Here is a 12,522-nt window from a genome sequence, read left to right on the forward strand (position 1 = left end):
ATTACGATTTTCTATCAGTAATAGGGTAAAAAGTAGCAAATATAATAAATAAAGTAAGAAAATTGATTTTGTGACTAAATACATGTCTTTGAGATGAGCACAACATTTGAGGAGGAATCCTTTAGTTGGGTTTCTCGTTGCATTTGATATTCTCTATCTTTTACAAGATTTTTTTTTTATCTCGGCATCGCAACTTAAATATACTCTTTGCAAAATTTGGTAAACCTTTAAAACCATCAGCTTTCTGAGAAGCCCTGTAAATTGTTGCAATTTAGGCAATACATCATAAAGATTAAGCTCAAACTCTTTTGGAATCGTATCAAAATGTTAATGACTCTCGTGCTTATTAATAAGCATCGGGTTTTCCTTATCCATAAATCCCATGGGACTCAAAATCCAAATCTAGACCCAACCTTGTGAATTAGAGAGGATAAGGGAGTTTTATCACATTTGAAGTCAACGATTGTATTCATAGATAAGCTTAGCCAAGTTTGTCATGCTTCATTGTCCAATTGAACACAGTGATTGTTCCTCCAAATATCATGGATCTGCAGCTTTCTCAATATGTAAACTGTGCACATGTGACTAGTTCGACATTCCAACTAAAGCTCTCCAATCTATTGTAGATGAGGAAAAGTGCAAAAACATTAGTGTAACATTTGGGTATAATACACATAACAGAGGGCTTATTTTTATGTATTTACGAAATCAATAATTTGGAAATCAGAAGAATGAAGTGACCAATACATGATTTTTTTGTGAAAATCTGCCCTTGATAGTACAAGTTGCGATCGTAAATACTTTTCCCATTGACTAATTCAAATTATTGACATATTGCGTCATATCAGTGATGTGTAAATATTTGTTAGTATTACCCAAAGGCGTGTTTTAAACTGACGAGACAATATCACTTATATAGTGATAGGCCAAATAAGAGATCAATCAAAGCAGAAAACGTAGTTGAAATCGAAAGCCTTGAAAGAAGATATACGAAAAAGACACCCAACTTTGGAACTCATGTTTAACCTTTCAGACGTAAACATTTGGCAGCCCCCACAATACAGTACCGAATTAGTGGCATGCAATTGTCTCATTATACCTTTTTTCTTTTGTAGTATGTTTAAAATTCACATCCTTTTGATTGAGGAGACAGCCATTCCGAAAAAGCTAATGTAGAGCCTTGCCAGACTCTTTAGTAGTCTAATAATAACTAGGGAACCCGTAGATCTACAAATCTACGTAGATGTATAGTCTAAAGTTGCAGGGCAAGTAATTAGTCTTGTTCTTTTTAATGTCAAGCTTACCAGACCCAAGCAAATACCTGTCTTAGAAACATCATTAATGCGTTACGATTAACGTCCTTCAACGAATGTCTCCAATGTTGTAAAAGTTTCTTTGCAAGAATGAACAATCAAGGTCGACATTTACGATTTGGTCTGAACATGAATGTCAACGCTAATATCGGTTTGTTTACGTGCCTGATATATCCATGGTAGATTTTTCTTTTTTGGGGCGTCTTCCTTACCGCTACTGGGAATAGAGCTCCCGGCAGTTAAAGACGAAAAACTGGTTCGTTTTATTTGGCAAAACTGGCTAACCCTTGAATTTAGGGTTGACAAGGAATTTTAGTCAAACACTTGTCCAAGTCTAACTTGAAAAATGCTACTGGATCAACAGCAAAATACTCCCTACGAATATTTTTAGGGGAGCAAATTGAACAATGAAGGAGCCCGAGAAAGCTGAGAAGTGGACTTCATTGTTCGAACTAGCCTGGATTCTCGAAGACTTGAAGGTGCTCTCAAAACGCACATTAAGCCTCTACGGTCACTAGAATTGACCCTAAACCCTGGGTTGGGACAAAGCTCATGGATACTTCTGAAGACGCATGGTATCAGATACCTTTCGTACCTTCTCTGAACACTGTACAGTCCCAACTTTTTTAGCCTCTCCCAATATGAGAGCTCTCTCATTCCTGTGATGCTCCTAGTAAAACATCTTTGGACCTCCTCGAGCTTTTGCAAACCTTCTGAACTCATTGGAGCCCAAATGGGTGAAGCATATTCAAGATGTGGCTGGACAATCGACTTGTACAGAGTTAGCATCGTGATGCTATCCCTGAACTTATCCGTGTGATCGATCCAACCAACCGGCTGCTCCAAAAGCTTTGCCGACTTTGAACTGGATATGCTCCTCGGACTTTCCACCATTTTGGAGGACTATACCCAAATCCTTTATGGACGAAAATTACTCATTTTTTTTCTTCCATTATTTACGAGCGGAGTGCGGAGTTTGTAATGGCATTATCCCAAAGGTCATTGAAGAGAATTTTATTTCATTCAAGGTATTAAAAAAAGAAAAATTGCATGCAGTACCTGATCGCACATGGGCCTTACAAAGGATTTCTTCAATGCACAATGGTCATTGCTCTTTTCATTTGCCGGAGGAGACGCCCTTTTACTTGTCTAAAAGCGAACAAACAAGAATATGAGAATACGCTTAAAGATGCCTCCCTTTAACAAGGGATTGTTATTTGAAAGTATATCTTTAAATAGTCTGACACAATGAGTGTAGCTGAACTCTTTCAGAGGACCTTTCAAATCCTACAAGAGCAAAAGTATGAACACACCTGACATTCAAATCGGAATTAAGTTATGAGAATGTGGGCTTTTAAGTGCCTTGACCTCTGCCTCATTTAGGCGCACGAACAAAATTGTGCATGGCTCAAGGCATAGTGAGGGATAGTGCTTTTAATATTTTCCAAAAAATCTCAAAAAAATCGCAGGGATCGCTTTCAACGTGTCACCCTCGAAAACGGTGATGAAATCAAAGGTTGGTGAAACAAAAAGTTGATTTGGATTTCATACTTAATTTTCAACAGAAATTTCTGTTTGCAATTCCAAACACGCCAAAATTCAAAAGCCAAAAGGTCGAAACCCAGACATACCTTAATTATTCTGTAGGCACAAGGGCCGTAACGTATTATGGTAACTTCATTTCCAGAGATGGAAAATTACTAAGACTCCAATGAAAAGCTACCACAAGGCTATCCTGCAAAAACCAGCGGAATACGCATGTACCAAATTTGCCATTTATTAGCTGAAATATACCATACGTTTAAAATATGAAAAAGTACCAAAGCTTTAGCCTGGGAGAGCACAAACATAGTGGTTGAGATAAAAGTTTGAGAGCAAAAGTTTAAAACGATTGTGGGTAAGTTACAAGTCGAACTCTAAAAGTACGATAAGGTACAAGGTCGTATGCTCTCAAGTATGATAGATAAGAGCAACTCGACCCTGTCCCTTAAGCTATTTATCGAACTGTTTTAAGCTTAAATCGCACATTCACCCATTAATACTGCGGCGACCAAAGCGGCACCACGACCAGAACCATCAGTAGATAACATAAGGTCAAACTTGTACTCGGTTCCCATAAGTTGGCGAATCCGAGAACGCATGATGTTCTCGAAATGAGGATGGAACCGAAACACGGATCCATCGATGGCCACGACAACATCTTTGTAATCCATCTTCTTGAGCAAGGCTGTGATTCCTGCAGACACCATGAATCCCGCCCGTCTGCTAACACATTCGCAAACATGTCGTAAAGCAGAGCAGTCTTCATCAGTGACGTTAGTCATTCCAAGATCTTTTAAGGCCTCCCGACATTGAGTGTAGTCTCCAACTTGGTCAGATTCAATTTCCGATACGTACTTCGTATAGAACCTTCCACGTGTTCGTAAGTTCTCTAATGGTTGCTTAGCAAAAATGAGATCCTCATCCACGAGATCGACCAACACTTGACGAACCACTTCCCCCATGTACATCCCGGATATCATCTTTTCAAAAATTTGCTTGCCAGGATTAATAGAGCCTTCATCCACACGGTGGTCCCACTTCGTTACAATGAAGTCCAATTCGCCATGATCTCCGAACGCTCCCCATTCGGTATTAACAATGACATGTTTCGGATTGTTGATGTCCCCGTCCCACAAGCCCACCTACAAGAAAACATGACAAAACATGAACTCATTTCATCACCTAAGAACGCACTCTTCAGGTTAATTAGAAATAACAGACATCAAGGACAAGTACCAGTTATTTTAACAAACGATATCAATGACAAGTAAAGACAACGTAGACATATATATCTAAATACCAGGAACTACCATGGCCTTGGAGTCTAGGCGGTAGTTCTAAGAAAAAAACCTTCACAAGTTTCCAAGGTTCAAATCCTGGGGCCGAAAGTCAATCTAAAGAGGGCGCACCTGGTGTACCGGTAATGGCTTGACAAGCTTCAGACCTTAGAGAGGGTCCTCCCCTACTTTTCTCAAAGACGATTTCAGACTAACCACATCCACAGACGCAGAAGCAATCTGACGCGGACAAAGCACTGCTTATCAGAAATGCAGGTGTATATGAGGCTAATGCGATGGGCGGCCTCGTAAGGCGGAAGAGGTTCACTACATCGACCATTACATCCCAATTACAAATGACGCTACATTTATCAGATTATCAACCACAAACACCGGTATGAATTGCCAATGTTGATTTACCTATTTTTGGCATTAAAATAAATAATAAAAAAACGACTCTTACATTAAGATTAAGAGCATTTCTGTTAGAGATGAATGGATGAATCTTCGAGACCGAATCAGGTATTCTGAAGATCCTTTACCCTCGAATCCTCTTCTTCTTGTAATCGGCTCGAGGACAGGATCGGCGTGTGGGTGTTGGTTTGGAACATGTCCCATATCAGCAAAAAAGCTCGTCGTCAGAGTCGCTGGACTCGTCATCACCATGAACGCTCTCGGCATTATTGTAAGCGATGTAGCCATCAGTGTTGTCATTGTCGTTATCTTCAGGGATGGGGATCTTGCTGGGCATGGTGGCAGGTTTGAGGTGGTCGATAGACTCCGTGTAGTTTTTGCCGTCAATCTCAAGGACAAAGGACTTGGCTTACCGATGGAGTACTCGGAATGGGCCATCATATGGTCGTTGTAGAGGGCGTTTCACGGCATCGTGCCGGATGAAGACGAACACCCACACGCCGATCCTGTCCTCGCCTCGTCCGTGCATCCCACAATTGGTGACCCCGACGCGATAAGATGGAATCCGACAAAACGTTCTTCTCCCACTCACCGGAAGACTGGCTCATTTGGCCGAAGACTTTTTCGTGGTCAGCGAGATGAAAGACGACAATGTTCAGTACAACAATAAGCTCAACCGCCCTCCCGGAAGACGTCACGGCACTCCTCGTCCGAGTCACCAGCAAAAGGGAAACAGTGCAAGGCCAACAAAGAAGAAGTTCTTCGATGCTGCTCCAAGCCGCCCGCCTAGCGGGCAATGGCCCTCTTTGACTTCCCTCAGTCAACCGATGGCATCCCGCTCACGGTTGATAGCGACATCATCGGTGACCTCACGGGTGACCGGCTTTAAGACGCTTTCACGTCGGGATCACCAATTGGGGGACGCACGGACGAGGCTAGATGGCTGAAGTCGGGGGGTCACAAGTGGATCAGGTCGAAAGTTGCGAGGAGATGAGACAAAGAAATGGGGAACAAAACGGTCCGTTGCCAGCCTCCTCATGGGCGTGAATAAAGAGGCAACATCGTAAAATATTCAACGATCCTCACGAGCTTCCTATACTAGAATCGGGTCTGCTCCCTTCTTTGACATTGTGATCCACGAATAAACGTTCCACACGCGATATCCACCGAAGTCCGCTCAATCCGAGGTTTTCCGTCTATAGAACCCCAGCTGTACACAATCTGTCACGAAGGACCTCATTTTGGTGTGGCTTTCCAGTCTTAGTTCCCAAAAACTCCACCAAATCGATCTCATCAGACATAACCTCGCGGAATCGACGTATATCCCAAGCAATTCGTACCCGTTGCACTCGAGACCGCGTCGGGCTCGCTCTGACGGATATCAGGGTGTCTTTGATATTTGCGGACTGTTTTTTTCTCATTGTTTCCCAGACAGCTTTGTGGCTTACTATCTTGTGTTGTAGAATAGACAGATAGGGGTCTGTAAAATTTTACTGAAAGTACCTACAATTCAAAGTTCTTAGTTTGGTATTCATCTTATCCCTGAATGCATCCATTTTCACAATGGCGTCAAGAGGAAAAAAAATCTGCTCTACTCGATGCGCACGTCTTTAACAAGTACATGGCAGAGCAACTCAAGTCCGACCCCAAGACCCTATCTGCAACGTTAAGAACCGCAAAGAGACCGGGCAGGATCTTAAGCAACAGAGTGGAAGGGGCGAAAAATTCAAGGTGGGTCCGTCGAGGTACCAGGAGGCAACAAATGACAATCCGAACGCCACCATCAGTCTCCTTCCGGATCAAATAACTAGGGGGCAAATCTCTTAGGCGAGCTGAAAAGCCCGTCTTGTTGTAGCATCAACACCGTGACAAGAGATTCGAGAAAGCATATAAACTCTTGAGCAAGGACACGGCAATCGACCGATATCACACTTTTTTCCAACGAGAAGACCTTCATGGTGGTTCCAATGTCTTACAACCAAAAAACAGGGTTTTGGCATTTCCCGACGTTCTCTTGGATTACTCCTTCCGGTAGGTGACCGCCACGTTATGATGCTGGACCTTGTTACGTCCAACAGGGGAAAAAGTGAAGCCAATCTGGTTTCCCTCAGTGTATCGGAAAGCAGCCGCCGATTATCTCAGCATCCTTAAGGAGACACCCCACTCGCTCCATTACTTGTCGAAGGAGAAATCTATTTTATTCAAACTTTTGTTAAAAAAATTGGTATGACGAAACAAAATTTAAGATTGTTCTTGAAAAGAAATTGAGTTTGTCCTTGATGAAGCTTGACAATTGTTTTAAGTGTAATGTTTGATATGAACAGCCATGTCCCTGAAATTTCGCTGGAGAGGATGGGCCAAATTGAACAATTGATGTTAGATTCCCAGTTGCATGTGCTTCCATGGATTTAAATTAACCACTAAAAATACAAACAAAATAGTGGATACTGGAGAAATACTATAAAATTTAGAAATCATCGATTTAGCTAAAAGGACTAAGATTTGTTCCTATGAATTTTTGTCTTTAAAAATTAAACTATTTGGAACAAATATAAGTCACCAGATCGCTTCTTATTTGTTGCATTTTAACGATATGCAAAGGGGGAACTTAAAGTATGACATTATATCATACAACGCGAGTATCAAACGTAAGAAATATTTTGAATTCACGCAACCTCAACGAATTATATTGGCTGAATTCTGCGGGGATGTAGAAAGTCAATCACGCAGCTTCAGCCATTGTTAAGTCTTTTATATAACCGGGCAACCAAAAATTAGCTTTGCAGGTAAACTTCTGAGATCATTCCTCACCTTTTCCAAATCCTCAAGATAACATGCATTTGTGCCGGTTCCAATGATAAGACCAATTCGGCAGTTATGATTTTTCCAGGCACAAGACATGAGGCAACCAGTGGTGTCGTTCAAAATGGCAGCCACATCAACGTGAATGTCTCCTCGTTTGTTAATAGCGTTCTTCAGCAACGTGACCACATCCTCGCCTTCCACTCCTTTACAACTGAAACCTTTGGTCCATGAGATCAATTCGCCAACAGCCAGACCTTTCTGTTTGCAAGGAAAACTGAACGTGAATCCCAACGGAAGGACTTCCTTGTCAATCTTACGAGCCTTGGCAAAATTGGCCAAGCAAGAGGCGATATGGTCGAACAAATCATCGCCTGATCCGTTCATTAGGTCTTGGCTAATGGCATACACTTCATTATCCATTTCAAATCTGTAATCAAGGCGTAATACATGTATGATATCCTGAGTTTAGTTCAACTAGTTGTATGATAAGAAGAGGTCTCCTGAATGGTAGCCGCTTTCATCTTTTGAGACACACTTGGACAAGTTCTTGATCAAAATTCCAAATCAACGCGATAATTAAGTATTAGCCAGACCTGCCAACTCAAATTCATTGGTAGATCAAAAAATTCATGAAATAACTTTGAACTAATATCCCAAACATTTTGTATTGAATTGCTGGAGATTCCATTCCTAGAAGCGGAAAGGGAGTCCGCACAAAAAAATGCTGCATGAAAAACAATCTTGTTATTATTTGTGTGTGGCTTGCATCAAGTTATGTGCACTCTTTAGTGTCTGTACATGTTGAATTTGAAGCAAGCTGGTGGTAGATAGGTACAACTTGATTTTGTGCAAACAGGAAAACAAGGGGTGGCAATGCTGACTATGATACCATTGGAGAATGAATGATAAGAAATTCTGAGAAAAGCAAAGTTCAAATAACTCGAGTTTGGCTTTACCTGGTTGAAATGTAGAAACGATATTGCTAATGTGTTTGTGCCATTCGCGAGGAAACCCAGTTACAAATACAAGGAAACGATCACCTTGTACATTGTGTCCTGGTTATATGCGCGTATAGCAGTATTTCTTTTTGTATTTAGGGTGGTAAGGTTGGAGGATTAAGCCTGGTCCGACTAGCGAAGCCAGCCAGCACTCCAATACATACAATATTTCGACACACAGAGTTGTAGTTCGTTAAATAAGCAATGGGTTTTCGTCTGTTATTGTCGACATGTTCCTCAAAGTTTTCTTGAGATAGGATCCCACCCAGGACCTCTCCCACGATAACACTTCAACAAAGCAGTGGAAACTTTCCAGTCCCTGAAGAAAATTAAATTTCTACTGACCATATACGGTTTTGACCAGTATCAAACAAAGAGTATCCCTTGAAAACTCGAAAATATCATGACTTAATTACTATATGTTTGGAAATTTCCAAACTTAAGAGGGTTTGACTTACTTTTCGTTCTCTCCAATTTCTATCAGCACAACGCGAAAATTGGTACCTCCCAGGTCTAGGGCAAGAAATTTGCCGCATTCATGCCCACTAGGCAATTCACGTACGTACGTAGGGAAACATTTCACTGAAGCCATGTCGTGGGTTTTCTTGTCAAGGCCTTTTTCAATTGATTCCCTTAGTCGTTGTTCCATTCGAGAAATGTGGTCATTGTTGATAACCAAATCACGGCAATAATCCTCGATCTTTCGTCTGCGGCTGTTCACAGTCAACGGCTCGTAAGATTGAACCAACACTGCGGCAGATTGTTTCCTTGTACTTCGAATGCACACATCGCCTTCCAACTTTGCAAATCCTGGCTTTTGGGAGATGGATTCCCTCAAGGCGGCAAGCTCGCGATTCTTGGAGATGAGTTCTTCCTCTAGACTGGCAATCTTCAATTCGAGACTCATCTTGTGTGGATTACTATTGTTGTTATTACTTGTATTGCTTTTGAACAAGGGATAGCCTTGCATGCGATTAGCCGCAACAGGAGAATTGTTTCCGTGATTGTTGTCGCCACAAGCTCCAGCTGATGACTGAATACGACTGCAAACAGCAGTAGTACTCGCAGTCTGCCCCATGTAGGCACTAGAGGAGTTGGTTGAAAGGAACCAAGAACAACTGCAAATAACAAACCCTCAAAATAGTTTTCCTCTATGATTTTTAAGGATAGAAACAAGAAACCCAAGTTATCTTTTCGAAAAAGTTCGCAAGCACCTTGTTATCCATTACGGACGAGAATTGACTGAGACCACTGACTGACAGATACAACCACCGTGGCAAGACATTGGAGCTCATGAGGAATGGCAGTCCAGTGGCACACGTAGCTTGCCCTGCATCTGCACTACAGTATATACGGCAGGCATCAGGAGGACTTGGCTGCCATTGAGTAGACTCCACCTAAGATAGAAGTACGAGGGCAGATTAAGCTTAAAGATAACTTTCTGGATCGTCCAAAAGGACATTGACTTAGATTCTAAATTCATTAAGTTACAAGCGGGACCATCTCACGTTCTCCTCAAGGTTGATTTGTTGTCCGAGGGTGGCACATTCGCTTTGGATCCATTTTTTTATATGAAATACATTTCCAAACTTGGTGCTTATTTTCGTTTCCGATCTCCAATTGACTTGATAACCGAAATAACTAAAGCTCAATCTGAAGTCTGTTTTGGCAATTAATTAAAATTCTTTTTTTTTGGAAAAAATTTAATATATCATATAAAAAATGATATCAGAGGGAATTGTCAGGACCCCGCCTTTAGAGGAGAGTCAACCGGCAATGAGAACATATATGTAGTGCAATGCTATGTATGTTGCGTTATTCCTTAGATGAAGAAATTTATACCTGAAAAGAAATGCCAACCACAAAAAGTGATCACCACATACGAATCTAGTTCACTTTAAAGTTAGATATCCCTCGCAGTGTTAAGCGATTTTCCAACTCAGACCACCTCAATTATCCTTGGGAGTGTTTGGACGTCTCTTGGCTGGCCACAACCACCTGTTTCGTAAGGAAGGGTGTTAGTGTACTGTGAATTTTTACTGGCCGAAGGAAAAGAGGTGGACTGAAAAATATCTGGTTCTTAATATTTTATTCGACACATTTTCCACATATGAGAGCTACCTTCACAAGACACAGATGCAATAATGTTTAATCATTTTTTTCCCAGGAATTACTCTTTGATCATAAAAAAGCGCTTTCAAAATCCATCACTGCCAACGGCTAGTCGTCTGAAAGAGCAATATCTTCATTACCGATCAACTTCGAAATAGGGAACCTTCATTGCACACGGTACATTTGAAGGTTACGACAAAAAGAGATACAGAGGAAATAAGCAATAAATGTACTTGAAATGCCAATCTGGCATTTTTCAGAGGAAACACTCACCCTCCTTCCTTGTTCGTTGAAAATTATTCCCAAAAGTGAATCCCATGGTAAGTTGCACATGTCCTGGTATTTTTGATCAAGAACAATGTCTCCATGGATACCAGTTCCTATACTAATCATGAAGCAAGCGGATTCAACCATTAAAGCGATGTGAAAGATTCCATTATGCCATGAAATATGCTTCATCGTTTGATAAATTCTGCCCTTCAACATTACTTGCCAAATTCTGCAGACTTTAATTGCGGCACTCACAAATCATTTGCACAAAAAGCTTGATTATTATTCCCTATTTTCTTTGCCATAGGCTTCAGTTTTTATCATAAAAGAACTGCCTGACAGATGCAATCGATTCTCGAATGTCAACCGAAACGAGATGCATGCTGGGGAGGGGTCGTTGAAAAATGTGTCCAAGGTAATTTACGAATGCCTTGTCTGGCCCCTGGTTCAATACAAAACAAGGTCATTTTTAATAATCTAAATAGAAGTTGGATTTTTGTGACAATCTTTCCTAATTTTGAGGCGAAAAAAATCTCGACCTTAACAGCAAGGCCTGGAACTTCCAAAGCTATGTCATTTTCGCGGGACTTTTTTTTTGAGAATTAACTCGGTGATAGATCCTTGACAAAATTTCATAACGGGGAAGCCAGGGCTTGGTAAATAAGCCTCGTATGAGGATTCCGAAAGTGTCCAAAATGGAGTGGCTTATGTTTAGGATATCGCAGTAGTGTGTCGGAGATCTGCCCTTAAGCAAATGGTATTCAATTAACCCTAAAAGCAATGGCTGAAGGAAAACACTTTTCAGTTGCATTCGAAACTTTAATTCAGGAAAACAGCATCTACAGCCACAGTTTCAGCCGCGGTCGTGGTCTTTGATCATCGATGTGGGGATGGAGAAAAAAGAGACCAATACCATTCCTCGAATAAACAATTAACAATGGAATTTTAGAGGTGTAATTGCCAATAGTAAACAATTGTCAGTTTCTTGGGGAAATAGCATTACAGAATTATTTGAAAACCTCTCGTATTGTTGATAAGGAACATTTGCAAGTTATGTAAATGTTAGGCACTGGGCTACATGCATAGCGAATGCATTTGGACTTTTCTCTGTCACGTACTGTTCTTTAAGTGATATTTGGGAATTTTTTATCCATTTTACGGTGGATAAAGACGATTTTTACATGGGAATGGTTACGCTCAGTTCTGTGATATTTCAAGCGAAGAATGCATTGAATCAAATTATTTCTTTTATCACAAACAGTATTTACCCACATTGAGCCAAAAAGTTGTTAAAAAGGAGTCATATGCAACCAAAAGTAATCCAAATTCGTTAGTTGTGGCAAAACTTGCAAAAGGATGTTGGAATAGCTATTCCGTTTGTATACAGTATTTATATGCAATATATGAATATATATTTACCTATTGAGACCTAGCCCCTCACCATCGGGCTGGCAAGGTTAGTGTCCAACAATGTTGCGAACCTGACCTTGCCGGTGGCGATGTCCCGACACAAGCTGTCCTTCTGGGTCAAGGACTTCCTAACACCTAATTGTCCTTGGCCCGAAATGCCTTCGGAATATTGGCGGTCGACACCGTTGTCCGGCTCCCAGCCAAATTCCATCAATGACGGGAGCTGACTAAGGCTGTGTTCAATCTGACCCACCTACTCTACTACAATAACCAAGATTTTCATCATTTACCCATATCCAACTGTTTATGTACTATCTGTGATTCCCCTCTTAACTTTTTTCATGTGCACTGAACCAACTCTAGTCATCTCTGTTACGATAT

The 12,522-nt window shown here is 41.1% G+C and overlaps 1 protein-coding gene across 2 annotated transcripts; it reads right to left on the bottom strand.

The window, feature by feature from the left end:
• Positions 1-3,074: 3,074 nt before the first annotated feature.
• LOC131882103 (hexokinase type 2-like) lies at positions 3,075-9,731 on the bottom strand. 2 transcript variants are annotated; one of them, XM_059229159.1, is made up of 4 exons: positions 9,564-9,731; positions 8,808-9,467; positions 7,358-7,778; positions 3,075-3,997 (listed from the first exon to the last, which is right to left on the bottom strand). In XM_059229159.1, exons 2-4 carry the CDS (start codon positions 9,425-9,427, stop codon positions 3,329-3,331), a joined length of 1,710 nt encoding a protein of 569 aa, XP_059085142.1. In that variant the 5' UTR covers positions 9,428-9,467; positions 9,564-9,731; the 3' UTR covers positions 3,075-3,328. The 2 variants fall into 2 exon arrangements, with proteins under 2 accessions (XP_059085142.1, XP_059085150.1); XM_059229167.1 differs by lacking the exon at positions 9,564-9,731 and having other exon boundaries at positions 8,808-9,499.
• Positions 9,732-12,522: the final 2,791 nt, after the last annotated feature.

This window comes from Tigriopus californicus, chromosome 1 (genome assembly GCF_007210705.1).
Source record: "Tigriopus californicus strain San Diego chromosome 1, Tcal_SD_v2.1, whole genome shotgun sequence".
NCBI classification, from domain to species: Eukaryota; Metazoa; Arthropoda; class Copepoda; order Harpacticoida; family Harpacticidae; genus Tigriopus; species Tigriopus californicus.

Bases quoted from the DNA above. Each gene is read 5' to 3' on its own strand.
- LOC131882103 (XM_059229159.1), bottom strand. From the start codon at position 9,427: ATGGGGCAGACTGCGAGTACTACTGCTGTTTGCAGTCGTATTCAGTCA. The intron at 7,779-8,807 runs GTAAGTCAAACC...CCTTGATTACAG, and splicing joins GAAATTGGAGAGAACGAAAA to ATTTGAAATGGATAATGAAG. The intron at 3,998-7,357 runs GTGAGGAATGAT...GTTTTCTTGTAG, and splicing joins ATCTTGAGGATTTGGAAAAG to GTGGGCTTGTGGGACGGGGA.